The sequence below is a fragment of the Vidua chalybeata genome, chromosome 1 (genome assembly GCF_026979565.1).
Source record: "Vidua chalybeata isolate OUT-0048 chromosome 1, bVidCha1 merged haplotype, whole genome shotgun sequence".
Taxonomy (NCBI): Eukaryota; Metazoa; Chordata; class Aves; order Passeriformes; family Viduidae; genus Vidua; species Vidua chalybeata.
Window position 1 is genome coordinate 37802628 of NC_071530.1, and position 23518 is coordinate 37826145.

General features: G+C 38.9%; 1 protein-coding gene across 1 annotated transcript in view; it reads right to left on the reverse strand.

Annotated features, from left to right (window-relative positions):
- ZNF385D (zinc finger protein 385D) overlaps positions 1 to 20484 on the reverse strand; it is a 416850-nt gene extending 396366 nt beyond the window's left edge. Inside the window, exon 1 of the mRNA XM_053953584.1 lies at positions 20382 to 20484. Coding sequence (XP_053809559.1) covers positions 20382 to 20484 — 103 coding nt within the window. The remainder of the gene's footprint in view (positions 1 to 20381) is intronic.
- Positions 20485 to 23518: the final 3034 nt, after the last annotated feature.

Here is a 23518-nt window from a genome sequence, read left to right on the forward strand (position 1 = left end):
AAAAAAACCAATGCTCTGCCTTTACATAAACAAGTTATCAGGAACTTATATCATAAGGAGGAAGCTGCATTGCAGAGAAATGGCCTTAGCATGTTTTTCAAAATATAAATGTTTCTTAATTGAATGTAAACAGTAAAACATAAAATTGCAATAGAGCTGCAGCAGAACATGCTTGAAGTTCTGACTGGTTGTATGTCAGTTCAATAATTTATAAGTCATAAAGGTCAATTTTCTCCTAGACAGTAAAATGCTGCAGGAAAACTGTGATAGTTCAGTGATCTCTAACTGTCCTCATCACAGTCCACAGTGCTTAGTTTTCTAGGAATGTTCATCATCCTTACAGTCTCCTGAAGAGTTATTTCTGTGTTTCCCCAAATGCCCTTCTTGCATGACCCTGCCTTTTTCAAAGTACTTCCCTCAGCTAATGCACTTTCTTGACCTTCTCTTGGTGTTTACTCTAGAGATCAAAAGCACATCTTCTTTATCCTTTCTCACTCCTTAGAGATGTTGCAGATTCTCAGCAGCTATTCAAGAGTTTTCTCCATAATGGCCGTGCTAAACTGAACTCTTTCAAGGCACTCTAAACAAAAATATTTTTTTCAGTTCAAGCCTCCATACCAACATCAAAAAATGGTCCATGTATTTTTCCTCCCTTTTGTATCAGATGACATTCCTATATCACCTCTTGAGCACTTGGGTGATCATAAAGCATTTTCATACAGAGACTTGGTGCAATACCTGGCATGTTCTGGATTGAAATAGTGGGTAATAGAGGATATAATATCCACACACAATCACCACATTGCTCTGAGGCATGCCTCCAAAAGGCTTAAATTGCAAGGGAGTAAAAAAAAAGGTGATATGGCAATGGGAAGAGGAAAATATGGCATAAACACTGCCTAATGCTGTGGCCCTGATTGCAGCTACAGGATAGTGACTTGTCACCTAATGTTGTATGCCTGAATCAGTCCAACGTGCCTGCCAAGCCTGCATTTTTGTCCCAACCATGCATTCCCATTTCCTCTCTGGCATATATCTGACCATGTTATGAATCATTTCATCTTGCTAGATCAGCAGAAAAACAGGAAAACCTTACTTCCTAAGAGAGGTTCTTCATCTCCACTTTCAGCTCTTCTCCAGTCAGCCTTTGTGAGAGATTTCTAATGTCAGGGTGGTCACAGTGCTGACCAAGCTCACCCTGATGTCCCTTTTCAACTGTGTTCCCACCTGCCTCAAATTTTTGTAAATTATCCCAGCTGTGCTGGGCTGACCCTGGCTTGATGCCAGATCCCCACCAAAGCTGCTCTTCACTCCCTCCTCAGCTGGACAGGGGAGAAAAAATACATCAAGAAGGCTCATGAATCGAGACAAGGACAGGGAAAGATCATCTACCAATTACTGTCATAATTAAACCAGATTCCGCTCAGGGAAATTAACTAATTTATTACCAGTCAGATCAGAGTAGGAAAATGAGAAATAAAACCAAATTTTTAAATACCTTCCACCCAGCCCTGCCTTCTTCCCAAACTCAGTTTCACTCCACATTTTCTCTACCACAGGAGGATATGAAATGGGAGTTGTGGTCAAATTCATCACACACTATCTCTGCCAATCTTTTCTCCACAAGGAAGGACCCCTCGCACTCTTCCCCTATTCCAGGATGGGGTCCATCTTACAGGAGACCTTCACGAACTTCTCCAAAACAAGTCCTTCCCACAGGCTGCAGTTCTTCACAAACTGCTTCAGTGTGGCTCCCTTCCACAGGGTCACAAATCCTGCCAGCTAACCTGGTCCAGTCTGGGCTTCTCTCTCTCTATGGGTCCTCAAGTCCTGCCAGGACCCTGCTCCAGAGCAGGCTCCCCATGGGGTCACAGTCTACTCCAGGCACATCCACCTGCTCTCATGTGGGCTCATCCACAGGCTGCAGGGGGATCTCTGCACTCCTATGGACCTCCAGGGCTGCAGGAGCAGAGCTGCTTCAGCATGGTTTCCACCAGGGGCTGCAGGGGAATCTCAGCTCTGGTGCCTGTCCCTCCTTCTCCACTGACCTCAGTGTCTGCAGAATTGTTTTCTATATTCTCACTTCTCTCTCTTCCATTGTGCAGCAGGGTTTTTTCCCTTGATAAACCTGTTACTTCAGAGGCATTACTACCATCTCTGACTGGCTCAGTCTTGGCCAGCTGTGGGTCCATCTTGGAACCAGCTGGCATTGGCTCTATCAAACATAGGGCAAGGCTCCAGCAGCTTCTCATAGAAGCTACTCCTGTAGCCCCCCCCACTAACAAAGCTTTGATGCCTAAACCAAATACACCAGCCCTTATTATTTCAGCCATGGAAAACTTCAGTTTTTAATGCAACTGCAGGGAACAAAATAACAGGAAAAAAAATTTTAGCTTTCTTTCCTCTGTGTTTGGAAACTAAGGATGTCCACTCACCTCACTAACTTAACAGGATTGCTGCACAACAGTGCAAGAGATTATGCATAACCGGCATGTTTAAGCTCCTTCCAGTGGCATATCTAGAACCAAGCACTGGGAAAAGAAGATGTTTGGCCTAAATCAGACTTTAGGACACAATGAACTTACTGCATCTAACACACAGATGTTTCAGGGAACATGGAGCTTTTCTCATATGAGCCTGTTTTTCGACCTGAATTTAATCAAACACTATAGGCACCAAGGCAGCCTGTATTATGACAATCCTCCTGTGGTACTTTCTTTGCTTCCTCTTCCGCCTGCTTGTTTGTTTTGAAGCAACCCTAGTCCTTTAGTGCATTCTTCTATTCATGCCTCCAGATATGCCAAGAATTTTACATTTCAGTGTTAACATTGCCAGAACACATTTTGTCACTCTCAAAAGAGTGTAGGGCCCCTCAACTGCTATAGATATGAAAACAGAAGTTTTTAAAAAGCATTTTAAAATTGTGTGACTTCAGCAGCATCAATTTCACGTGAATTACAATAGCAAGGGGGCAAAACTGGCCATGTGCCCACATTAAAATAGTGAATGACAAGAGAAATAAAGGGCACACTAACAAACTAATTCAGGTGTAAACTTATCTTGTCTGGTTTAAGAGCAAAACTTCCTGAAGTGGGAGAGTTATTCTGGATACAAACTTTCCACTCAAAGTAGCAACTTTCTAGAAGACAGTTGTTCTACTCCCTGGCTGGACTGTTTTGAAATAAAAAGGCAAATGTAATCATGTATTTATTTCATTCAGTTAAGGATAGAGGTCCAAAATGGACTATAAATAGGGTATCTTCAAGCTGAATTTCCCTGCAAGTAAATATACACAGGGTCAAAAAGGAAATTCAATGCACGTTCACCTGTTGTATCTCCATCCTTTTTGAAATCACACAATGTAGCAGTTTAATTTTTAAAAAAAAATTATTGCACAAGATCTACACAAAACACTATCAAACACACAATATATTTATATATTTATGAGAAAAAAAAAAACAACAATGCATTTGTTCCTTTAGACATATTATGCTTGACTGCCATACTTAATTGTGGGCAATTGTCAGACAGAAATGTATTTTTGCTTTCCCTCAATCTTATTAAGTCCCTTTGCAAATGTCTCTTATTAATCTGAGGTGTGACTGTTAGGCATAATTTGGTCCTTCAAACTTTTGAAATTCTTTTAGTCAGAATCTATGTAAAAAGATGCAATTACAAACCACTGTAATAGTCCTGGTAGCACTGCACATCAATATTGCCATCACTTCCAATCAGAAAAACCCCATTACCAGATTAGAACCTTGTCAAATTTTGATTGTTTTTGGGTTTTTTTTTTCTGTTTATTTGGTGGGGTTTTTTTGGACTTTTTTGGTTCAATATCAATGTCCCCAGTGGAATTTTTTGGGGACATGGCTAAAGACTTTTTGGGAAAATTAGACTGGGAAGACATATTTTTTGTCCACAAATCTGGAAAAGATTACTGGATGTGAATGGCTTAGAAGACAGGAGTGGAACAAGAAAATACAGGGGGTACTGAAAGTACTTAAGCCTGGGATGACCTGGAGAAGGAAATTTTGACAGGGAACCAGGAAAAACAGAAACAAGAGGCTGAGACATACACATAAAAGATTGGAATGGATCACTTCCACATGTTGCCTGCTGTATGGTAGTGCCATTGCAAGAGGCAATAAAGGATCCAGTTCATCTCACCCACTGCCAGTCCCTGTGCTGTACTTCTCTCTGGCTCTCAAGCAATGTGAGCAGTCACACACTGTCAGCCAGGGATCTGCCATTTTAACCTTCACCACTGGTCTTTTAGGTAGATCTGTTACCAGTTTTACTCTCCTGTAGCTGCCTGTGTCTCTAAAGACATAAGCTAGCAAACCCCATCGTGGCCAGTCTTTACACCAGCACCTGTTTTGCGCAATTTCCAGAAGTATCACAGTGTAGCTAAAATTGCTGTTTCCACAAAGTTTTGGAACCACTGACAGTCAGGATTTACTCTGATATTCCTTTGGTTTCCCACAAGTGCTACCCTTTCCTTTCATCCTTTGATGACATCCTTTAGACACAAGCACTGCCTGGCATGCCCCAAAGAGTTGCTACAATCCAACCTCACAGTATTCTACTGCCTCTTCCCTTTTCCTTTCCTTGCAACAAGAGCATTACCAGCAACGATGTCAACATCTGAGAGCTCCCCTAGTGCCTGGTTCAATTTCCTCTGAAGCATCTCAAATGCCAGGATAATTCCAAAGACATTCTTATTTAGTGATATCTTCTGACAGATACAAAAAGTTCTAGGTGCAACCCAGCTATCTCTATGCAAGAATCATATTTCTGTACTTAAAAGAAAAAAAAAAAAAGAAAACAAGAAAACAAAACAAAAACAAAAAAAAAGCAAGCAAGCAAACCAAACAAAAAAAAACAAAACAAAACAAAAAAAAAAAACCCACCCAAACACACCTCCCTTTCAGCCTGGACTGGTCAGTAGACATATTTTTTAACGAGTATTGACAGTCATTCTTTGTTCACTACTTGCTCTGTGTTAATTGGTCTATTGAAAGATGTAGATCTTCTATGGTTTTCTGTCCTCTTAAAGATAAACTAAAACAAGTTGCTAATTTAGTTATCCTGATAGCTAATCTAATGATTTCAATTTTATGTGGGAAGCTACCCTCACTCTTTTCCTCAGGTTTTACAAATTTGATAAATATACAAACATGCGACAGTTTCACTGTATGAAGTAGCTTTTTCACAAATCATCATATTCTTGGAATATTCCTGTCAGTTTCTGCAGGCAGAGCAGAGATACCTGAAGACTTTTAGCTCGGGATTCTCATTTGCTTCCAGGCTTTGATTAAGGAAAACTAAAATGGTCTCTCTCTGCTGTTTCATTCTGTGATTAGGACATTTATCAAATACTTTTTTCAACTGATGAACTAGAATGATCATTATTGCTGACCACTGTACATTATACTCCTCTTTGCCTTTTTGATCCAGTTAAATATTTCTTTTTTTCCACACCTCATTTTTAAACATACTGCACTCACCTTGTGCAGGCTTAGTTGTAGAACCTTCTTTGTCTGGAAATAAAACCTTGCGTGTAAGGTTTTGCTGTTCTAATTCTACAGTTTTGTTAATCACAGTCTTTGCTATCACCCTCTTTATCACTGCTATCATATTTCATCACTTAACGATATTCCACACTTGCTAAAGTAAATTGTTTACTCAATAAGCTATTGATAAGCAATTTTGCAAAGTACCAACATTCAAGCCCTGTGCATTCAGATTTGGTCACATGCTACCTTTCCCCAGAGTACATATATCTTTCTGCACACTCAAAAACCTATTAACTTACCTCAGTAAATTCCTTGGATACCTGTTCCTATTTCTCAAATGCAAATAACCACTGTGCAGACATTGCCATAGGTCCCTGTATGTTTAAATCATTAAATTCAACTCTTCACTCACTGCCAGAAAACCACTTATAACTGGTTGAGTCAGGCAATGCTGCATCCCCTCTCATATGGAGTTGTGCACATTCTTTTCCACAACAGGCACTCTATTCTTATACATCAATATTTAATTTATATATGGATATAACATATATAAAAATATATATTGTATATAATTCAAGTTTTTAAAAGGAATTGTGTTGGTTTCAGTAATAATCCCTGCAAAAAACTTGAGCAATTTATTTTTAGCTGACAAAATCTTTACCATCTTTCACTTAAACCAGCAAAGCATAATTCCAAGCTAATTAAAAGTCAGCCACATGCTGACAATTAAAAGTCAGCCACATGAACAATGATGGTTATCGCTTTTGCCTGAATGTTGAATTATTTGCAACTTGTCCCCATTTGTTGAAGGCCACCTCAGCTTTGTATTTGCCCATACAAATTGCAATTCCCTATTATCAGAAAATTTTCTTCTGGCCCGTGGACCATTTGATGCTATCGTGCATTGGTAGGACCAGCTCAGTCAAAGTGTTCAGCTTCAGTGAGGGACAGATGTGGTGTTTTACTCCTACTGCAAATAATTTGGCTGTCGAGCATATAAATTTAATTCCAAGTGCAGGGGAAGAAATATACTCTCTGAAGTTGAAAAGCTTGCCAAAGGGAAAAACAGCATTAATAAGGAACTTGTACTGCTCATTTGCTGCACGCAACTTTTCAATCTGTTTCTCAAAGTTCTGTAACAGCATGTCCAGGGAGAACTGAAAAGGCAGCTGGATGAAGCTGTCAGAAACAATGACCCAATAAAAAAGGTTCTTACCATTTGCCAGTGATGAGCACTAACACAGTCCTTCCCTACCCCCACAAAATCTGTCGGAGCGTCCTAAATCAGATTGCCCCTTTTTGTCAGCAGTTTCCAGAGTTCTGTAATGTGTATCCAAAACAACCAAAGACCTCTTCCTACAGCAACATCAAGGAAAACACCAGCTTCTGAAGAGGACAATCATCACCAGCACTTCTCTGTACATCAGGTGATTGGAGTTTGGGTTTGAAGCATATAGTTAGGAGTATGTTTTCTTCAGAATGTTCTGTTCTATCTCTAAAGTTATACCCAGAAAGTTTACGATGTTTGATCTTCCTGAAATTGTTGGCATAAAACCAAGAGAAAGCAGAGAAAGCATAAATGAAAATTACAGTACTATTATATAAGCAAGTGTGGAATTTGGAGCTCATTGGGCTGACAATTTGGACTCTTATTACAATTGTAAAGAAAAATACTGAATAATTTCACATACATGAAAACCACCACAAATTTCTTTAAGAAAATAAAATTAACATATATATATATAGACATAAAAGAATATATATATATAAATAAAAGAATTAGAAAACTCTGTAGTGTGCCAGATGGACATTTGAATACACAGGTGGCAAGAACACCAAATCCTAAAAAGGGCTTAAGCAGTAGGGGAAGAAACCACATTTAAATTCTTGTCTCTGAGAGTGAAGCTCAGATTTAACTGAGGTTATGGGAGCCGAATAAAGGGGGAAGAATTTTTGGAACAGTATAGACATGGAAATTAGTTTATCATGAAAAGACGAGTGAGAGAAAGAAATAAAATATGGCAGTGTATTTAGTCTTTTTCCTCCTGATATTAAGTGTAGGCAGACAGGCTACAATGGGATAATGCCAAAATTATAAATAAGAATATAAAAAGTAAAGGAGAGACACAACCAGGAAAAATTATTCAAGAAAAAAATTATTAAAATGAAACATAACTGATTACAGCTTATTGTTTGAACAAAATTGCTTTATTCCACAGGCATGGCTTGCACTTAAGCTGGGTATGCTCATCATTTTGTGCATATCTCCAACCTTCTATTTCGAATATTTTTACCATTAATTTGACCTGTAAGATTGTGCAGAGGATAGCTTAATAGGCAAAGAGAAAGGATTTTTCCACTTTGATGGGAAGCAAAATAGATGAAAAATTATGCAGCTAACACATGTATACAAAACAATAAAAAAAAAAACTCCAAACAGTGGGCAGGCTTTTGCTAAATGCAACTATTAAACATATTTTTATTCAGTTAATGATAAGGTTTCTATTGACAGCATTAAAATTATTCCAGAATGGTTTTATTGAGGAAAGAAAATTATTATCCACATGTCAAATAACTATTATCTTAGATCTTATTTGGAAAAGTATCTTATCAACCTCTAGGGAAACAGAATAATTAGTCAAGTTGATATCAAAAGCATTTCCAAAAATATTAAGAAGTAGGTCACAAATAAGCCTTTTATTTATCTTTTTGAGAGGGAAAAAAAAATCTCACTTGTTAACAAATCCACCTGAAAATGGCCCAAAACTAGACAGCTTTATCCTTCGAAGTTATTCACACTTCACAAATAAAATTTTACCTCACCAAGGAGTAAGGAGAGAAACAACAGTTCTACTTTGTTACAGACCTTTATATCAAGATATTTACTGCCATCCTGTCGTTGTCAAATCTGATTATAAAACAGGGATCAGCAAGCAAGAGATTAAAGGCTCATCTGAGAAGCTGGAAAAAATGAAATTGATTAAAATTGTCCAGACTGTGTCAGTTTCACAGGAGCAACCATCCAGATGGAGGAACTACTGGAACACTGGAATTACAGATACGAGTAGTCTCAGTCTCTCTCTGCCTTTGAAATGTAAATGAAAACTGCTGGAATTGTTGAACAAATATAGATAGATAGATAGATAGATAGATAGATAGATAGATAGATAGATAGATAGATAAAGACTCCTCACATTAACCAGCTTCGTGGAGCACAGGATCAGCATTGTATTAAATGGAAATCCTTGCTGATCCTTGGGCTTTCTCTGCTCCTACTTGAGAATGTTTTTCTCCATAGGCACTATATGCATTCAATTTCTGTTCTGTAAGAAAAGGAAGTACTTATTGCTGTGCAGTCTGGCACACAGGTACTTAAGTTGCTACATAAGCACTAAGATCATTTGAGTGTTTGTCTAACCGAAGCTGCTTTTGAGAAGCCATAGCCCCCCAAAAAAAAAGGAAGTGGCTAGACACAAAAGACAAGAAATAAAGGTTTATGTACATAATCTCTAATGGATGGATGGCTGAAGGGTTAAAGAGCAAGGTTTTATAACTCAACAAGAAAAAGGAGTGTGTCCAACTAAAAAAAAAAAAAAAAAAAAAAAAAAAAAGAAATCACAGTCTACTCTTCCAGATGCCACAATGACATTTGCATTTCCCAATTACTTTCTACTGATTTCACAGTCCAGCACCCAACTATGTTGTGAACATGAGATGATGCAAGACAAAAATGGACATCCTTCAGCTGCCTGATGCTCTCTGCGACCATGGTATTTCTGAGCAGGTATAAATCCATTACAGAACAGAGAGCTGTCTCAACCCCTATAGGCAAACAAAGTGATGCATTTGAACTCTCCTCTTCCACGAACAACGCCTCAGAGAGGAAGGAGGCAGACCCACACAGAGGCACTCCATACAGTGCCTAATTCTAATTTGGGGGCTACGTGGGCCCAAATCTGTGCCTGTTCCTTCATGCACAAGAGCAGGTGCAAGTACAGTCAGGGCACTGTCTCTTATAGCAAGCAAGAGTCTCTCCCAGAAATGTGCTGGGTGTAGGAGTAGTGGATCATCAGGACAGAGCAAGTCTAATTTCATTCTCTGTGAACTGCAAATGCAATTTCTTTTGCTGCATCCTGGGAAAAGTACAGCAGCAAAACTATCCTCCCACGGTGGATTTACTAAAGTGATTTTTTAAAAATGAATGGAAAGAGAGAAAAAGAAACCTCATGCAGAATAAAACTCCATTACTTGTATATATTTTCAATTATACTGCCTAAAATGGAAGTTCTACTCTGACATCATAAAAGAATCGATTTTCTTTCAGCTATCAGTAAAGATATAAAAAAAAAGTTCCAGGAGGGTGGGTGGTGTATCACTACACAGAGAGCCAAAATAATCACTTTCCCTGTCTTCCCCATCCTCCCACATTTTCCTTTATGGGTTATTCTGCTTTTACTGCCTACATTCTTCACCTGAAGTCAAACCCTCTGTTTATGGCATCACAGTGGTTGCTGTGGAGGCTATTACAATGTACAAAGCCAGAAGTGGTGAGTTCAAGTTTGGACTGAGCAGTAGTATCTCATGAAATGTTTCTGAAGGAGTAGGAGATATTAAAGGGAAAAAAAATAAAAACAGAACATATATTGAAAACAAATTAATTAACTTCTTAAATGACTGTTTGCCATCAACTTCAATTATCACAGCTGTTTTCAGACATATTACTCCACTGGCTGTAGAGACTAAATGCTAAACTATACATATGGAAGCAAGCATACAACAGGAACAGGCAGCACTAACACAGATGGCAGCAGAGTTCCCAGCCACACTGCTCAGTAGTGCCTGCTGTGATTGCTGCATGTCTTCTGTGGCAAAAACACACAAACGACAAAGTGTGGCAAACACAGACACGCACTGCACAGCGCTGCTCTGGCAATGAGAGCTCTTCATGGCACCCTCTGCTCTGCACATTCTTCTGTGCCAGATTCAAGGTTCTGTGACCAGAGAACATGCATTCATGAAAAATCTATTAGTATATAGCAATTCCTTCTACTGTATGGATTGGCTTCACACACCCCTTCTCAAACACAAACGTGTTTTAAAAAACAACTCTTGAAGTACAAATGCTAATTCTCAAGAAACATGTAAAATATCACAAATGGGAGAAGTCCATCTTGGGATTTGCATCACAGGGTCAGCCACTGCCAAATTTTCACAACTTTGGTAGCAGATAGAGTTCTTATTTTTTCCCTATATTAAGAAAATCATAAATGACTTCTATTTACTGAGCTAGTTTCTCAATCATATTTTGCCCCTAGCTTTGAAACCTGAAGTATTAACAGGACTGTAGGCTTCAAGGAAAACTACTGATCAAAGATTTCTGAATCATATCTGTACTGACAGAAGTTCTTATCCATCTACTTGTTAAAAACAAAACCTGCAAAGAGCAGCAGAACAAAGATAAAATCTGATGTCAGATTTAAAGAAAACAAAACAAAAAACAAACACTTGAGGACAAGAAAAGGAAGAGAAAATTTCAAAAAATAAGACCTTAATGGCCACAGAGCTCAATGAAAGGTCTTATTAAAATATTGTTAAGCAAAGAAAGTGAGTCTCTAAACAATCTTTTAACATAAGTGCCTTGAGACTGCTGGTGGGCCAATGTATCTTATTACATGACTGCAGAAGCATTAACAAATTAATTATACCAAATAGCTGAATTAATTAGGATATGTGGGACAATAGCAGTTGATACCAAAAGTCATAATGTGCTCTTTAAAGAAAAACAGTACTCTTTTATATCAGGAAAATATATTACCAGCAAAGCTGTATTACTGCATACAGGCTATGTTACATGGAGATTTCTTACATAGGAATATTGATGGAAAATTGTGAAATTTACTTGTAGGCTTGCACACAAGAAGATACCAGGACATAAAGGTGCAGTGGAGCTGCTGGTTCTTTGTGAAATTCCTTAAGCCAGACCTAGGGGACATCCAGAGAAATCCACCCACCCCGTGGTCAGGGTGTCAAGTGGAACACCAGAACAAGCAGTCTCATTACTGTCTCAAAGCTGGGACCTTGTGGAGGATAAAAAAAAAAAAAAAAAAATCCCAAAACAAACCCAAACAGGACAAAACAAAAAGACACATACACCCCACACAACCTCTCCTCCCTGCCCCTCCCCCCGCCCCCCCCCCAAAAAAAAAAAAAAAAAGAGTAAAGCATTGTCTTTCAGACTCTTTCTATAATGACCAGAGACGTCTGTGCTATAATGACACTGGAACATTTCAGTAACTCAGGTTGCCAAGACCCTTCTCGTCACAAACTCTTACCTGCACTTCTGATTTATGCACATAGTTGAAGGGCCAGACAGCTGTCGTACCCCTTTGTATTTCTCAAAAAGTTAACACAGTTTCTAGGTGAACTCAGGTAACAGGTTGCAAGCCTAGGAATAGTTAGAATTATTTTTATTCAGAACACTATGGATTTAGCAAATTATTAGTTTTCCATAGTATCTTTTCTGGAACATCCTAAAATAAGACAGCTTTCATTACTATTTGGTAAGTGGTACTTCAGATCATCAGTGGAATCACTTTAGCACCACTTACTCTTGGACTTATTTCTAGGAAGATGCCCATTATCTAGAACTCTCACTTTTCCAAAATTATCAGGCCCTCTTTGGCTTTTTGATGTGAAAAAGTAACCAGTTTCCAGACTTTGTGCCCTCCTTCCTTGGATGTTTTCAAGACTGGACTGAAGAAAGCCGTGAGCAACCTGATCTTATCTCACAGCTGACAGAGAGCAGGAGACTGGACTAGAGAAGTTCCTTAGGATTCTTCCAACCTGAAGGATTGGTATGTATGTATGTATGTATTCCTCAGGTTTCCACTAGATATGCTGAATATAATCAGAACTTAATGGATCTAAATATTTTAACTAGATTTAAAAAAAAAAAAAAAAAAAAAATCTAAACCAAACTCCCACCATCACCATCAAACAGCAGTATACGATTGTCAAAATACATCAATAAATAATTTTGCCACTTTCCTCTTTTTATGCTAAGAAAATCATAAAACGGAGCTTGAATTTGCAGAATACAAAAGCCTTGGGCTAAAAATGTCCATCTGCCATCAACTGGCATCATGTTGGTACAGGAATAAGAGGGAAAATAAGCTAGTCAAGGATGCTGCTTCAGCTTAACCCTCCCTGCAAAGGAACAACTGCTCAATGCTGCTAAGAACTCTGAAAAACTCTCAGGTGCCACTTAATCATCTCTTCTGTGAGATCATTTGTGTGCTTTCTCCCTGGAACAAGTACCAAAACAGAAGAATTCAGAAAGCCTGAAAAACCAGCTCCCTGATCTGGTGCATACAGCAAGCAGCTACAGCCCACAAGATCAAACCCTTTCAAGATCAGAATCTCACTCCAGTCACTGCAGTTTCTGTAAGGTGATCCTTTTCCCACCTTTACACTTGCAATATAGTCCTCTTCCAAAAATTAAAGTAATTGACCTGGGACTAGTTTTTCAGCCTGGACATTAAGAAAACAAAGACTACCCACGCAAACAAAAACCCCAACAATATATGCCTCTGTTCTAACCAGATTATTACCACTTCTCAGTGAAAAATAACAAGAAATCCTCCACAACTGCACAATGAATAAAAACAGTGGAGAATTCTCTTTTGCTTCATTAGAACTTGCCTTTGTAAGCCAAATGCTCGAAGCAATTTAGGCTGCACCCAGCAGTACCATTAACACAAACAACTGACCATCCCTCAGGCAACTTCAGTGTTAACTGAAATCAATACTTGGACTGGGAGCAGTCCTGCCATAGAGAATATATAGAAGTCCAACATCATCAGGACTGGAAAAGACCGTGTTTCCTTAAAACACGTATAGTGATCTAAAAAAAAAAAAAAAACGTTCTTCCAGATTTTAAATGGATTTACAGGCTTGAATAGATCTTGGAATTCCAAGTAGCTAGAAAGCCAAAAATTCACACCTCTAAGTCAAATAAAAATTGCATATTGTGTTCCCATTCCCTCTAATTCAGGTTTGAACATTGCAAGGAACACATTACTGATGTCAGGACTTGATTATGAAGATGTCTTACATTTTAAAATGATGCAGAAGTCTTGAAACATTCTGCCCATTCCAGAACACAGCATCTCATCTGTTTTGCAGTCCTGCTGATATGAATGCAACGCAGGGGTCCCTTGATCTCTCTGTGTACAGCTTCTCATTACAGAACCTCCTCTCACTTACCTCCTAAAAAATTTTACTCACACCCACTTCTTGTCTAGCAGCAACCATGACCTCCCACATGAAACCACAGTGACAATCAGCCAAAGAGATGAAACTGATGAGGACATCTGGTTATACTACATGCATTTACTCAATCCAACTTCTGGAGAAGGAGTATCTCTTCTCAGCCTCCCATTCCTCCCCCTCACTACAAATGCCAGCAGTTTAGACAGCTCTGTAGTTTCAGAGCTTCAGAGCAATAAGTATTGAACAAAATACTGGAATGGTTTGTACAGCAAAGTGCAATGCAGTCATTGACAATAACAACTCTTTTTTCTTCCTTTTTTTTCCACAGGCTCTTGGGTTCATTATCACAAACTAACAGTTCTGCTTTAATCTGCCTTCAGGAGAAGGTCCTACCCACTAATTCTTACTCTTCATTTTGACTTTTTGATGCTTTCCACAGGAATGTGGCATCAACAACTCAATGAAAATTGGTCATAGAGAGCACACAAAAAATATTCTTAGGTATCACAGTGCACAAGACAAGACCACCAAGCCATCTTAAAAAGAACACATTTTACATAGTATTTTGGGCTTATTTATTAAGAAGATCCCTCAGCATTTACCTTCCAAATGAAACAAAGATTTTTTTCAAGGAAATAAAGAAAATAATCTCAATGATACTACTAAGGCAAATGCTATTTAATGACTCAAGGAACAGCCAGTGTAATGTGTTTTTAATAAAGGCATTTGTTTTCAAAACACTGCCTAAATAGCAATCAAAGTGCTATCTTCAAGCTCACTCACAAGGCAAGAGGTACAAATTTGCATTCGCTGGCAAAGCCTCCCTGCCCTGTAGCCCCCTCCTTTGCACCATGTCACTTTTCTAAATTATTCAAAGAATGCCATTATAGTTTTGTTTCACTTGCTATTTAATGCTTCAATATATTAATCAGCACCAATTTAAAATCCATCAACAAAACAGAATGTATCAAAGTGAACCTACAATAACAATATTCTTTGTTCAAGTTTTATAGGAAATATTACATCCTCTACACAATGTCATATGCATGAAGACAGAAAATGAAAATAGTTTTATAAGAAAGACAAGTTAAATCCTTAGCGGGTAAAGACATTCCAGGTCTGGGGATGGCTTATGCTTCTACTGCTCAGAACAGCACTGGGAATAGCCCAAATTCATATGGGAAAGCAGTCAGGAGTTGCCACAGTTCAAATCAATTATTAAGGCAACATGACAAAACAAATTCAGTGCATAAATAGACATTCCAACTGTAGTTAATGGGCAAGATGATTTATTGTTTTAACATGGCAAGGCTAAATGGAAAGACAAAGGCAGAAATGTTAAACTGAATACTAGGACTGGAAACTTCCAGAAGCAAGTATAAAATGCCCTGGAGTCAGGGTTACTCAAAATATAAAATATTTTAGAATGTACTGGAATGAGATAGGTTCTATAGTTCTGTCAGAGTAATCATTTCACCTAGCTTCAGACTTTTCAACAGCAAAAGCCAAATTATCAGGAAACTGATTATTTTTTTCCTTTCAGATCACACCTTGTACTTCCCAGCAAGGTGACTTGAGATTCTGTCTGAATAAAACTACTCAAATATTCTGTAAAAAAATAAAAGTCAGAAAAATATATCTGGTTATGAAATGGAAGGGAAGTCTTTGGTTTCTTAACTACATATCTGCGCCAAAATTAGATTTAAATAAATATCAGAAAACAGTATTTGGAGTCTGCTTCTAAGATCTAGATGGTGGGTTTTTCATTTTATCATAAATTAAAATATAGAATAGACTGTGGATTTTTAGCTCTGATTACTTATCTCTAATTGAGGAAGATATAATGCTAGGTTTTATCAATATCATAAATATCCACTTTATGAACTAGGCATCCACTAGGGTATTACATTTCTTACAGGGAATTAATTTGAAAAACAAAACAAAAGAAACAAACAAATATTTTTTTATAAACAAAAAACCAGAAACAACCACAGAAAGAGGTAACAGCTAGCCAGCACTTACATCAAAGGAAAAAGGGAAATGCTCATCAAGTTAAAATATACTTGGCAAACCAACCCCTCTTGTTCTCCAGGTCAAAACCCTTCCTTACCCATCCATTTGTTTGGAAAGCCTTGCCTTCAGAGCAAGGTCTGCATTACACAGTAAACACACTGCCTTACTAATGAGACCCCAAAAGTGGCTGAGGCATCAAAGTGTCAGTAGATGTAAACAGAAATAACATCAATGTTCACACATTCTGAACATGTAGTCTAGGAAAATGTTTCAGTATTTAAAATCTACCTGCAGATTATTCCACTTGATCACAGAACAGATGTTTACTTGCTTTAAGAAGAAAACTTCTATTCCTTTATATTAAGCATATACATATATTTATATATATATATATATAACCTACATTAATTTCAGACATTTACTTTCACAAATGCTACAATAAGGAACATGTAAAAAGTGAGGTGAGAGAACTATGCCTCAAGCAAAACAGAAGATTTGGTTATGACTACCTCAACACGACCAATAACATTATTTCCCAGGAGACAGAGAAGGAAGAAAAGGAAAAGCCAACAGAAAATACTGAAGCACATTCTTGAATATTTCAAGAAGAAATGTAAAAAGATGAGAACATCTGAAAGTGGAAAGCTCAAGCACAATTTAATTTCCTAACTGTGGAATTAGTCCACTCCAGGAGCAACCTGGATGTTTGCACATATGCATACAACTAAGCTTATTCAAGAGGAGAACTATGAACAGGTTTGTAGGGTTTTTTCCCTCTCTCTCCATTCTCCTAGCAGTTCAACACAGCTGGAAGAGACCATGTCTCTGCAGCAATAATACATTGACTTCTACCCTTCCCACACTGCAACCTTTCCATTACACCAAACAGATATGGCAACAACAGTTTTTGTCTTATTCTGTGACAACTTTAGATAGGTGAAGACTAAAATTAGTCAGCAGATCCAGGTGAAAAAGTGGTCTGTGTTGTTAGAGCTCATATTCATTTAGCCAGCCTACCTGGGTATAATTCAACATATTGGCATAAAACCAACTGATTTCATTGTGCTGGCTGAAGCATAGAGGATTTGCACTTGCCAGTCTAAATATGGCACATTTTGTGAGCTCCTCTAAAAAAAAAAAAGAAATAAATTGAAAGTAATTGCTTTCTGTCTAAAATGTCACCTATGTGGATACACACACTCCTATACATACATCCAGCACTATTTACTTATGCTGTTTTTCCCTGGTAAGTGTTTTTATACTAACTTTCACATAGCTTTAAAAGGGATATAAAACACTGCTTTCTCTCCAGAAGTTATTTCTAGTGGTACCAAGTAATTTAAAACTTATTTCTGTTTCACAGCTTTTAGTCACAATCTTTCCATATCTACTCCTCGAGGGAAGAAGTTTTCTCATACAAATATTTCCATGTTTTTCTCAAGCAGTAGACTAAAATATTACTTTATTTACATATTTTTTGTTATGTTACTTCTTAACATCTGTCTAAAGAGAATCTGTAATAGAATTCTGGCTGTAGCTGTCAGTTTTCAAGTTCTTTGGAGATTTCACAGGTAAGTTGCCAATGATAACCCAACATTAAAAATTTAAAAATGGACTTTTTACAAGACTCTTAATATTCGTCATCTCAACAGGATGTTGAACTTTTTGCTGGAATCTTGACAAGACTTCATTTACTGTATAGATCACAATGGGTTGAAACGCCAGTTCTGCTTTATATTGCTTTACATGGAATGAAACAAAAAAAACCTCTAAAACAAGAACTTTTACACATGAGATCACAGAGAAATTTTCATATTTGTATTTTTAAATATCAGAAAAGTACAAAAAAGTCTCCATAATTCCTCATGTAAAAGGTGAGAAGAATGTCAAAGCTGGAAAATATTTGTAACTTGACTCAGTTAAATGGCAGGTTTGCTCAGCTGCAATTCAATATTCACCCTGCCAATTTAGACCCTTAAATGATGCCCAAATAAACATATCTTAATCCAAACATACATAGAAATATTGTACATGGTCTTCCGATGATGTCAATCATAACAGTGCTGTTGAGATCCATAGAGCTATGACACTTTTTACCAAGGCAGGACAGCGGCCCATTGAAGTGGTTTTGTAGCAAAAACAGACATTAGGAAGAAACATTACCCAAATTTCAAAGTATTTCATACAGCTTTCTTGTGAACAGTTTTCACCTCACTTTGATAACTGAATGCATGCAGGTATAAATGACTCAAATATGTCAGTCTGTTTGCTAGTTAAAAATTTTTGGCATTTCATATACCACAATTTTACTTTTAGCTATATCTTACTTATAACCCCTCTAATGCTTTAGCTTAAACATTTTAACTAAGTTCTCTGTTCCTGCATCATGAATTTATCAACACTGCTTGCAAAAGCTGAAATTTACTTAAAAGCCCATTCTTGGAAAAGAGAGTGTTTCCGTAACTTTGAAAAATTCATAAGCATACTAAAGTAATATCACATCTTTGGTTTTCACCCCAAATATTTCCCTATAGCACACAATCAGTATTAGGGACATGCAAACTGCTCCAATTTCATTTTTACCTTATATTTGTAGCTGTCAAAGGTTAGTAAATGATCTGACGACTAAGTCTAGTTCACTTTTCAAAGGCAATACAATAGAGTATTTATTTTTAAATGACAGCTGAAATCCAACTGAGATGCAAAGTGTATGGGCTTCAGTGTAATTCAGTGTTCTGTGTTGTTGCAGTAATTACTTAAATGTGAATTCAGTGTAATATGATACTTTAGAAAATATTTATTAGAAGCAATCCTAGATAGACTGAAGCATACCACACCTCTTTTCTTAAGGTAAATTAGAACCAAGTTATTTTATAACTCCGTAATTTAACTAATTTAATTTAGAGTTATTATGATAATATATTAATCATAGCAGCATATGCAGGATTATAAACTTTGCCACAATTGCACAGCTGAATCAGCCCAATGTTTTCAATTTGGCCCAACACCTCACACTACACAGTCTGTGGATTCAATCCTGGCTCTTCTTAGGTCAGTGGCAAAATTCCCACTGAATTCACTGCATCCAGAATTTTGGTCTGTGAGCCTAGTAACTGTACTACACACATATGACAGGTACACAACTTAAAGGAATCTCATCAACACGAATATGTCAGTCCCTACTACCAGCATTACACTCAGAATTAGTAGGATAAATATTTACAATTACTTTTAAACAACCATTTTTCTTTCTAAATGGATAACACTTTTTTCCCTCACAGAATTTATTTCAGAGGGGCTTTGCTATCCACTAACAAAATCTTTGCTCTGAATTTTAGTCTGCTTCCTCTTTTGTCTTGTGAAAGGGACACAAAGAAGCAAAATGGAAAAGGAGATGTTGCTGTAGAAGCGTTCCAGCTCAGAAACATCCAGGTGACAATGAACAGAAGAAACACTGAGTTTGCTTTAATTTCAGACCTGCATTTGAGTGTATTACTTTCTTAGCAAGCTTTTTTCTCAAAAGACCAACACCTGAGGTACCAGGCTCCCCACCATCCCAACATCATTGTCACCAAGATTGCTGAATGAGCTACAGCAACCTCTGGACTTGTAAAGAGTACAAATTACTCCTTCAGCCAAATTAGCTTCTCAGGAAAAGACACGAAGTTACTTCGGGGACTAATATAAACAACAACAAACAAACGCAAATTGACGCAGAACTCAAGCACAATTTAAACTGTTACTTTACCCGTGAAGCATTAGGTCAGAGACTTCTGCAAACCCACTTACCCGAATAGTGGATTTACAACCCAAGGAGGAACACACAGCTAGAACAAATTCTAGTGAGATTTCCAGAACTGCAACCAGATCCACAAACAGTTGGGTTTGTTCCTCAAAGCAGGGAACAGTGGCAGCCAAGCAGTAAAGTAAGGAAACCGTACATGACAGATTTGGCTCTGGGTAAACTGCATTCATTGTTTAGCACACAAGGGTCATGAACCTCAACATTTGTTTTCAATAGTTCGTGGAACACCACTCCACTCTATATCTTCAAAGTGAGGATCTAATTTTGGGAGAACGGTCTGTGTACTGTTTAGCCTTCAAAGAGAGCGTCTCCCCGAACAAGTAAGGGAGGAGGAGACAACAGCACCTAGGGCAATATTTTCAACAGTGCTTTCCGGGCATTAAGACCGTGAATGCCAAAAGAGATTTCGAGGACTCTTTTCAGGTTCACTCATTCATCTCGTTTGCCAGATTAGAAATGCTTTCTGCAAAAATTATCAAAGAAGCCGCTGTCAAAGCGAGATGCCACAACGCGCGTGAACACCGTTCCTTTCCTTTCGCCTCGGCAAATAAAAGACATAAGGCGCAGCTCGGCGGAATTTGGGAGCAGGGAGCTCCTCTCCCTCCGCACCCGCTGGAGGGGAAAGGAGAAAATGATCCCCCTGCCCCGGAGGGTCCGAGCGGGTAATACAAGTCTCAGGCAAGTTGGCCTCGAGGCTGCCCCGCGCGGACCTCGGGGCTCCCGTCCCACCTCGGTGGGCGCCCCGCCGAGCCCCGCCGCGGCCGCCCCCTTACCGTGCCGGGGCTGGGGCTTAGAGCCCGGCGGCTTCTCCTTCCTGCCGCCCGCCGCGCTCCGCATCCGCCAGCACGCCGCCCCCCTGCCCAGCGCGCCGGCCATGCCGCGGGCGGCACCGCGATCCCGGCGGGAGAGCGCGGGGGCGGCGGCGGAGCGCGGGACGCGCTGCCCGGCGGCGGCGGCGGGCGGGAGCAGCGCGGTCCCCGCGGACCCGCCTCCGCCCGGGCCGGTGTCAATCAGCGCGGGCAGGCAGCGCCCAGCCCGGGCAGCGCCGCCCCGCGCCCCCCGCCCCGCTCTCCGGGGCACGGGGAGCAGCCCTGGGGACGGCGCCCGCTCCCCCTGCCTGGCCAGGTCCGTGCGCCGCCAACCCCCTGCTCGTACCGTAGAGAGGGAGAGCATCGGAGGCGGCGGTGATGGGCTCCTGGGATGAGAAGAATTCCGCGCTTGGGAAATGACAGCCCTCGGCACAAACCTCCTCCTGCCCGCTGGCAAGTCCTCCTACAGCACCTTCCCTGAAAAACATGTGTACGTTACCTCCTGCCATCAAAATCATTGGTTGTGCACACTCCTGACTCCATACCGATGAGTAACTCAACCTGAGATTCCCACTTCCCACAAGACCATGTGTGGTGAGACAACAGCCTGCCTCCTTTCCTCCCTCCCTCACCTCCGCGGAGCACCCTCTTCTTCCTCGTTAGAGTCCCGGGGACTCCTCCGGCCATCGAGTTCCTCTCCTGGCTTTGGCGAGGGGCCGCCAAAATTTCTGTAGAAGGATTATTGCAGTGCAAGAAACATAATGCGCATAACTTTTGTTTGCAATCTTAGTAATAAATCTCCTTACATATCAAATTATAGTAGTGACTGCAGCAGCCCTGAAAAGTTATTCCATGGTTGATTTTTAATTTTTCATACACACACATATATATATACATATATATGTGATAAGCACTTCCACAAAATGTATCTTTCTTTCTATATGGACACAGAAGTACAGAGAAAATGTGTGCAGAATTTGCACTGATTGAAAGAGGAGGAGGGAGAGAGAAGAAAAATAAACCCTTCCTCATGTGCCACTATATTCCATCTCTGTTTCCTTGATTTCAAGAAACTTGTGGAGAAAAATAATTAGGATTTGTTATCATAATTTTAAAACTTTATTTGGAAACTAACTGAGATCCAGGTTGTGATATTTTAATTAAAAATTCATTTTGAAAGACTCTTCAGCTTTGAAACTCAAACAGCCAGGGTGTAAAGGAGCCATAGCTGGCCCACAGCAGCACTGTTTTGTCCTCCAGTTAAAAATTATCCTCCTTCTTCTCAATGCCCATCTCCACCAAGAGCCCCGGTTAAGCCCTCACCCATCCCAAGCCCCAGTGTCCCCCACTGCAGCCGTTCTGCCTCACCTGTGAATTGTGGCTCGCACAAGTGAGTCAGGAGTGTCACAAGTCTGCCGGAGCTGTTGGTGTTCCAACACGCTGCACCAGGGTGTTTTTCATTAGTGCTGAGAATGATTCATGTGAGCAAGGATCACTGACCTTGACCTCACATGCAAAGATACACCCTGTGGTGATGAATGTAATAGAATAAACAGTTAGATACGACTGCTTATTCCCTCTTGCAGTGTTGTTCTTGCCCAACTCTGTTGCTCTAGAATACAAATAATGACTCATTTGCTTACCCTCATAACACCACATTTAGAAACCTGCTATTCATCTCCGCTTGAAGGGTCTTGAATAAATATACTCCCAAAACATCTGATTTAAATCACATATATTTTTATCACTTGACACTGTTTCTGTTGTTATTGATAAAGACTACACAAGTGGGTGTGTGGTGTATCATGTCACTGCTGAGGAAGTTTTTTATAATGAATGATCTTTTGTTAAATCTACTTTTATAAGAGTATTTACACAGGAGAGAAGGAAGAAAGAAAAACAAAAGAAAATATATCTGAGAAATAGAAAATAGAAAATATATCTATCTCCTTTTGCCAAGAATAAGAAAACCCTACAGCAATTATTTGGAAAGTAAATGATAAATAGATTATAAAAGTGTTTTGTAGAAAGCAATATTTTAAAATAATGTAAACATATATTCCATATAAAACAAAGTATCAGTGAGGAGGAAAACTCTGCAGTTGTATGCAGATTTAATATTCCAGAATAGCCTTAATAAATATGGGGGGGGGGGGGGAGGAAAAAGAAAAATAAAAAATAAGTCTTGTACTTAATTTGTCACTGTGAAAAGAGGTAACTTTGCAGAAACTTCCACAGCTGAAAAAACATATTTTCAACCCCTCCTTGAAAGATTGATTTTGCTATTATCAGCATCCAATATTTTTCTTTTTCTTTTTTAAAGAGGGAAAGAGACAGGAGTCTTCTTAAATATTATTGTTCAGTGTACTACCTGTGATTTGAGAGATCATCATGCTTCATCATTTGCCAGCAAAAGGTGGAATTGATAATATGAGAAGCCTCTGTTGAAAAGGTGCAGATATAATAAAATTATAATACTGAAGAGTTACCACTGTGTTTCATACTGTCATTTCTTTGCCATGACATTATAGGTTTCAAGCTAATTTTTGTTTAGTTTTGTTTATGTTTCCTGCTCATTTAGCATTGGAGATGTACAACTGTTTCGTGTATTAACTTGTGGTTGTTTTTCCACTGGCAAATGAGTATTTGGGTGCCATATCTCTGTTTAGCATGTTCTTTGCACATAAGCACAAAACAGACTGGTGGTTAGAATACGCGTTCTAAATTTTGCTTTTGCTGAACAGACTTATTCAGACCTTCATAAATAGGAGCACTGCACTGCCATACTTGTTTTTTTGATTAGGCATCTGTTGTTTTACCTAAGAACATTATGGAAGCATTTCCAATAGTACTGGTTCTCAGTGCTGAATTATTAAACTTGCTTCCTTTGGAAAAGGAAATACACAGTACATTCTGAGGATATGACCTCGAATTGAGAAGGCTTCAGCTCAGACCAAGGTGCCAATTCACCTCTAATCCAGAAGACTTGGATTCTTCTATCCCTTCCCACCTTCCAGTCCAATACTTGGTGTCAACATCCTCCTAATTTACTATTAGCATGAATTTTCTCTGTTATTTTTGTTCTGATGACATCTACTTCT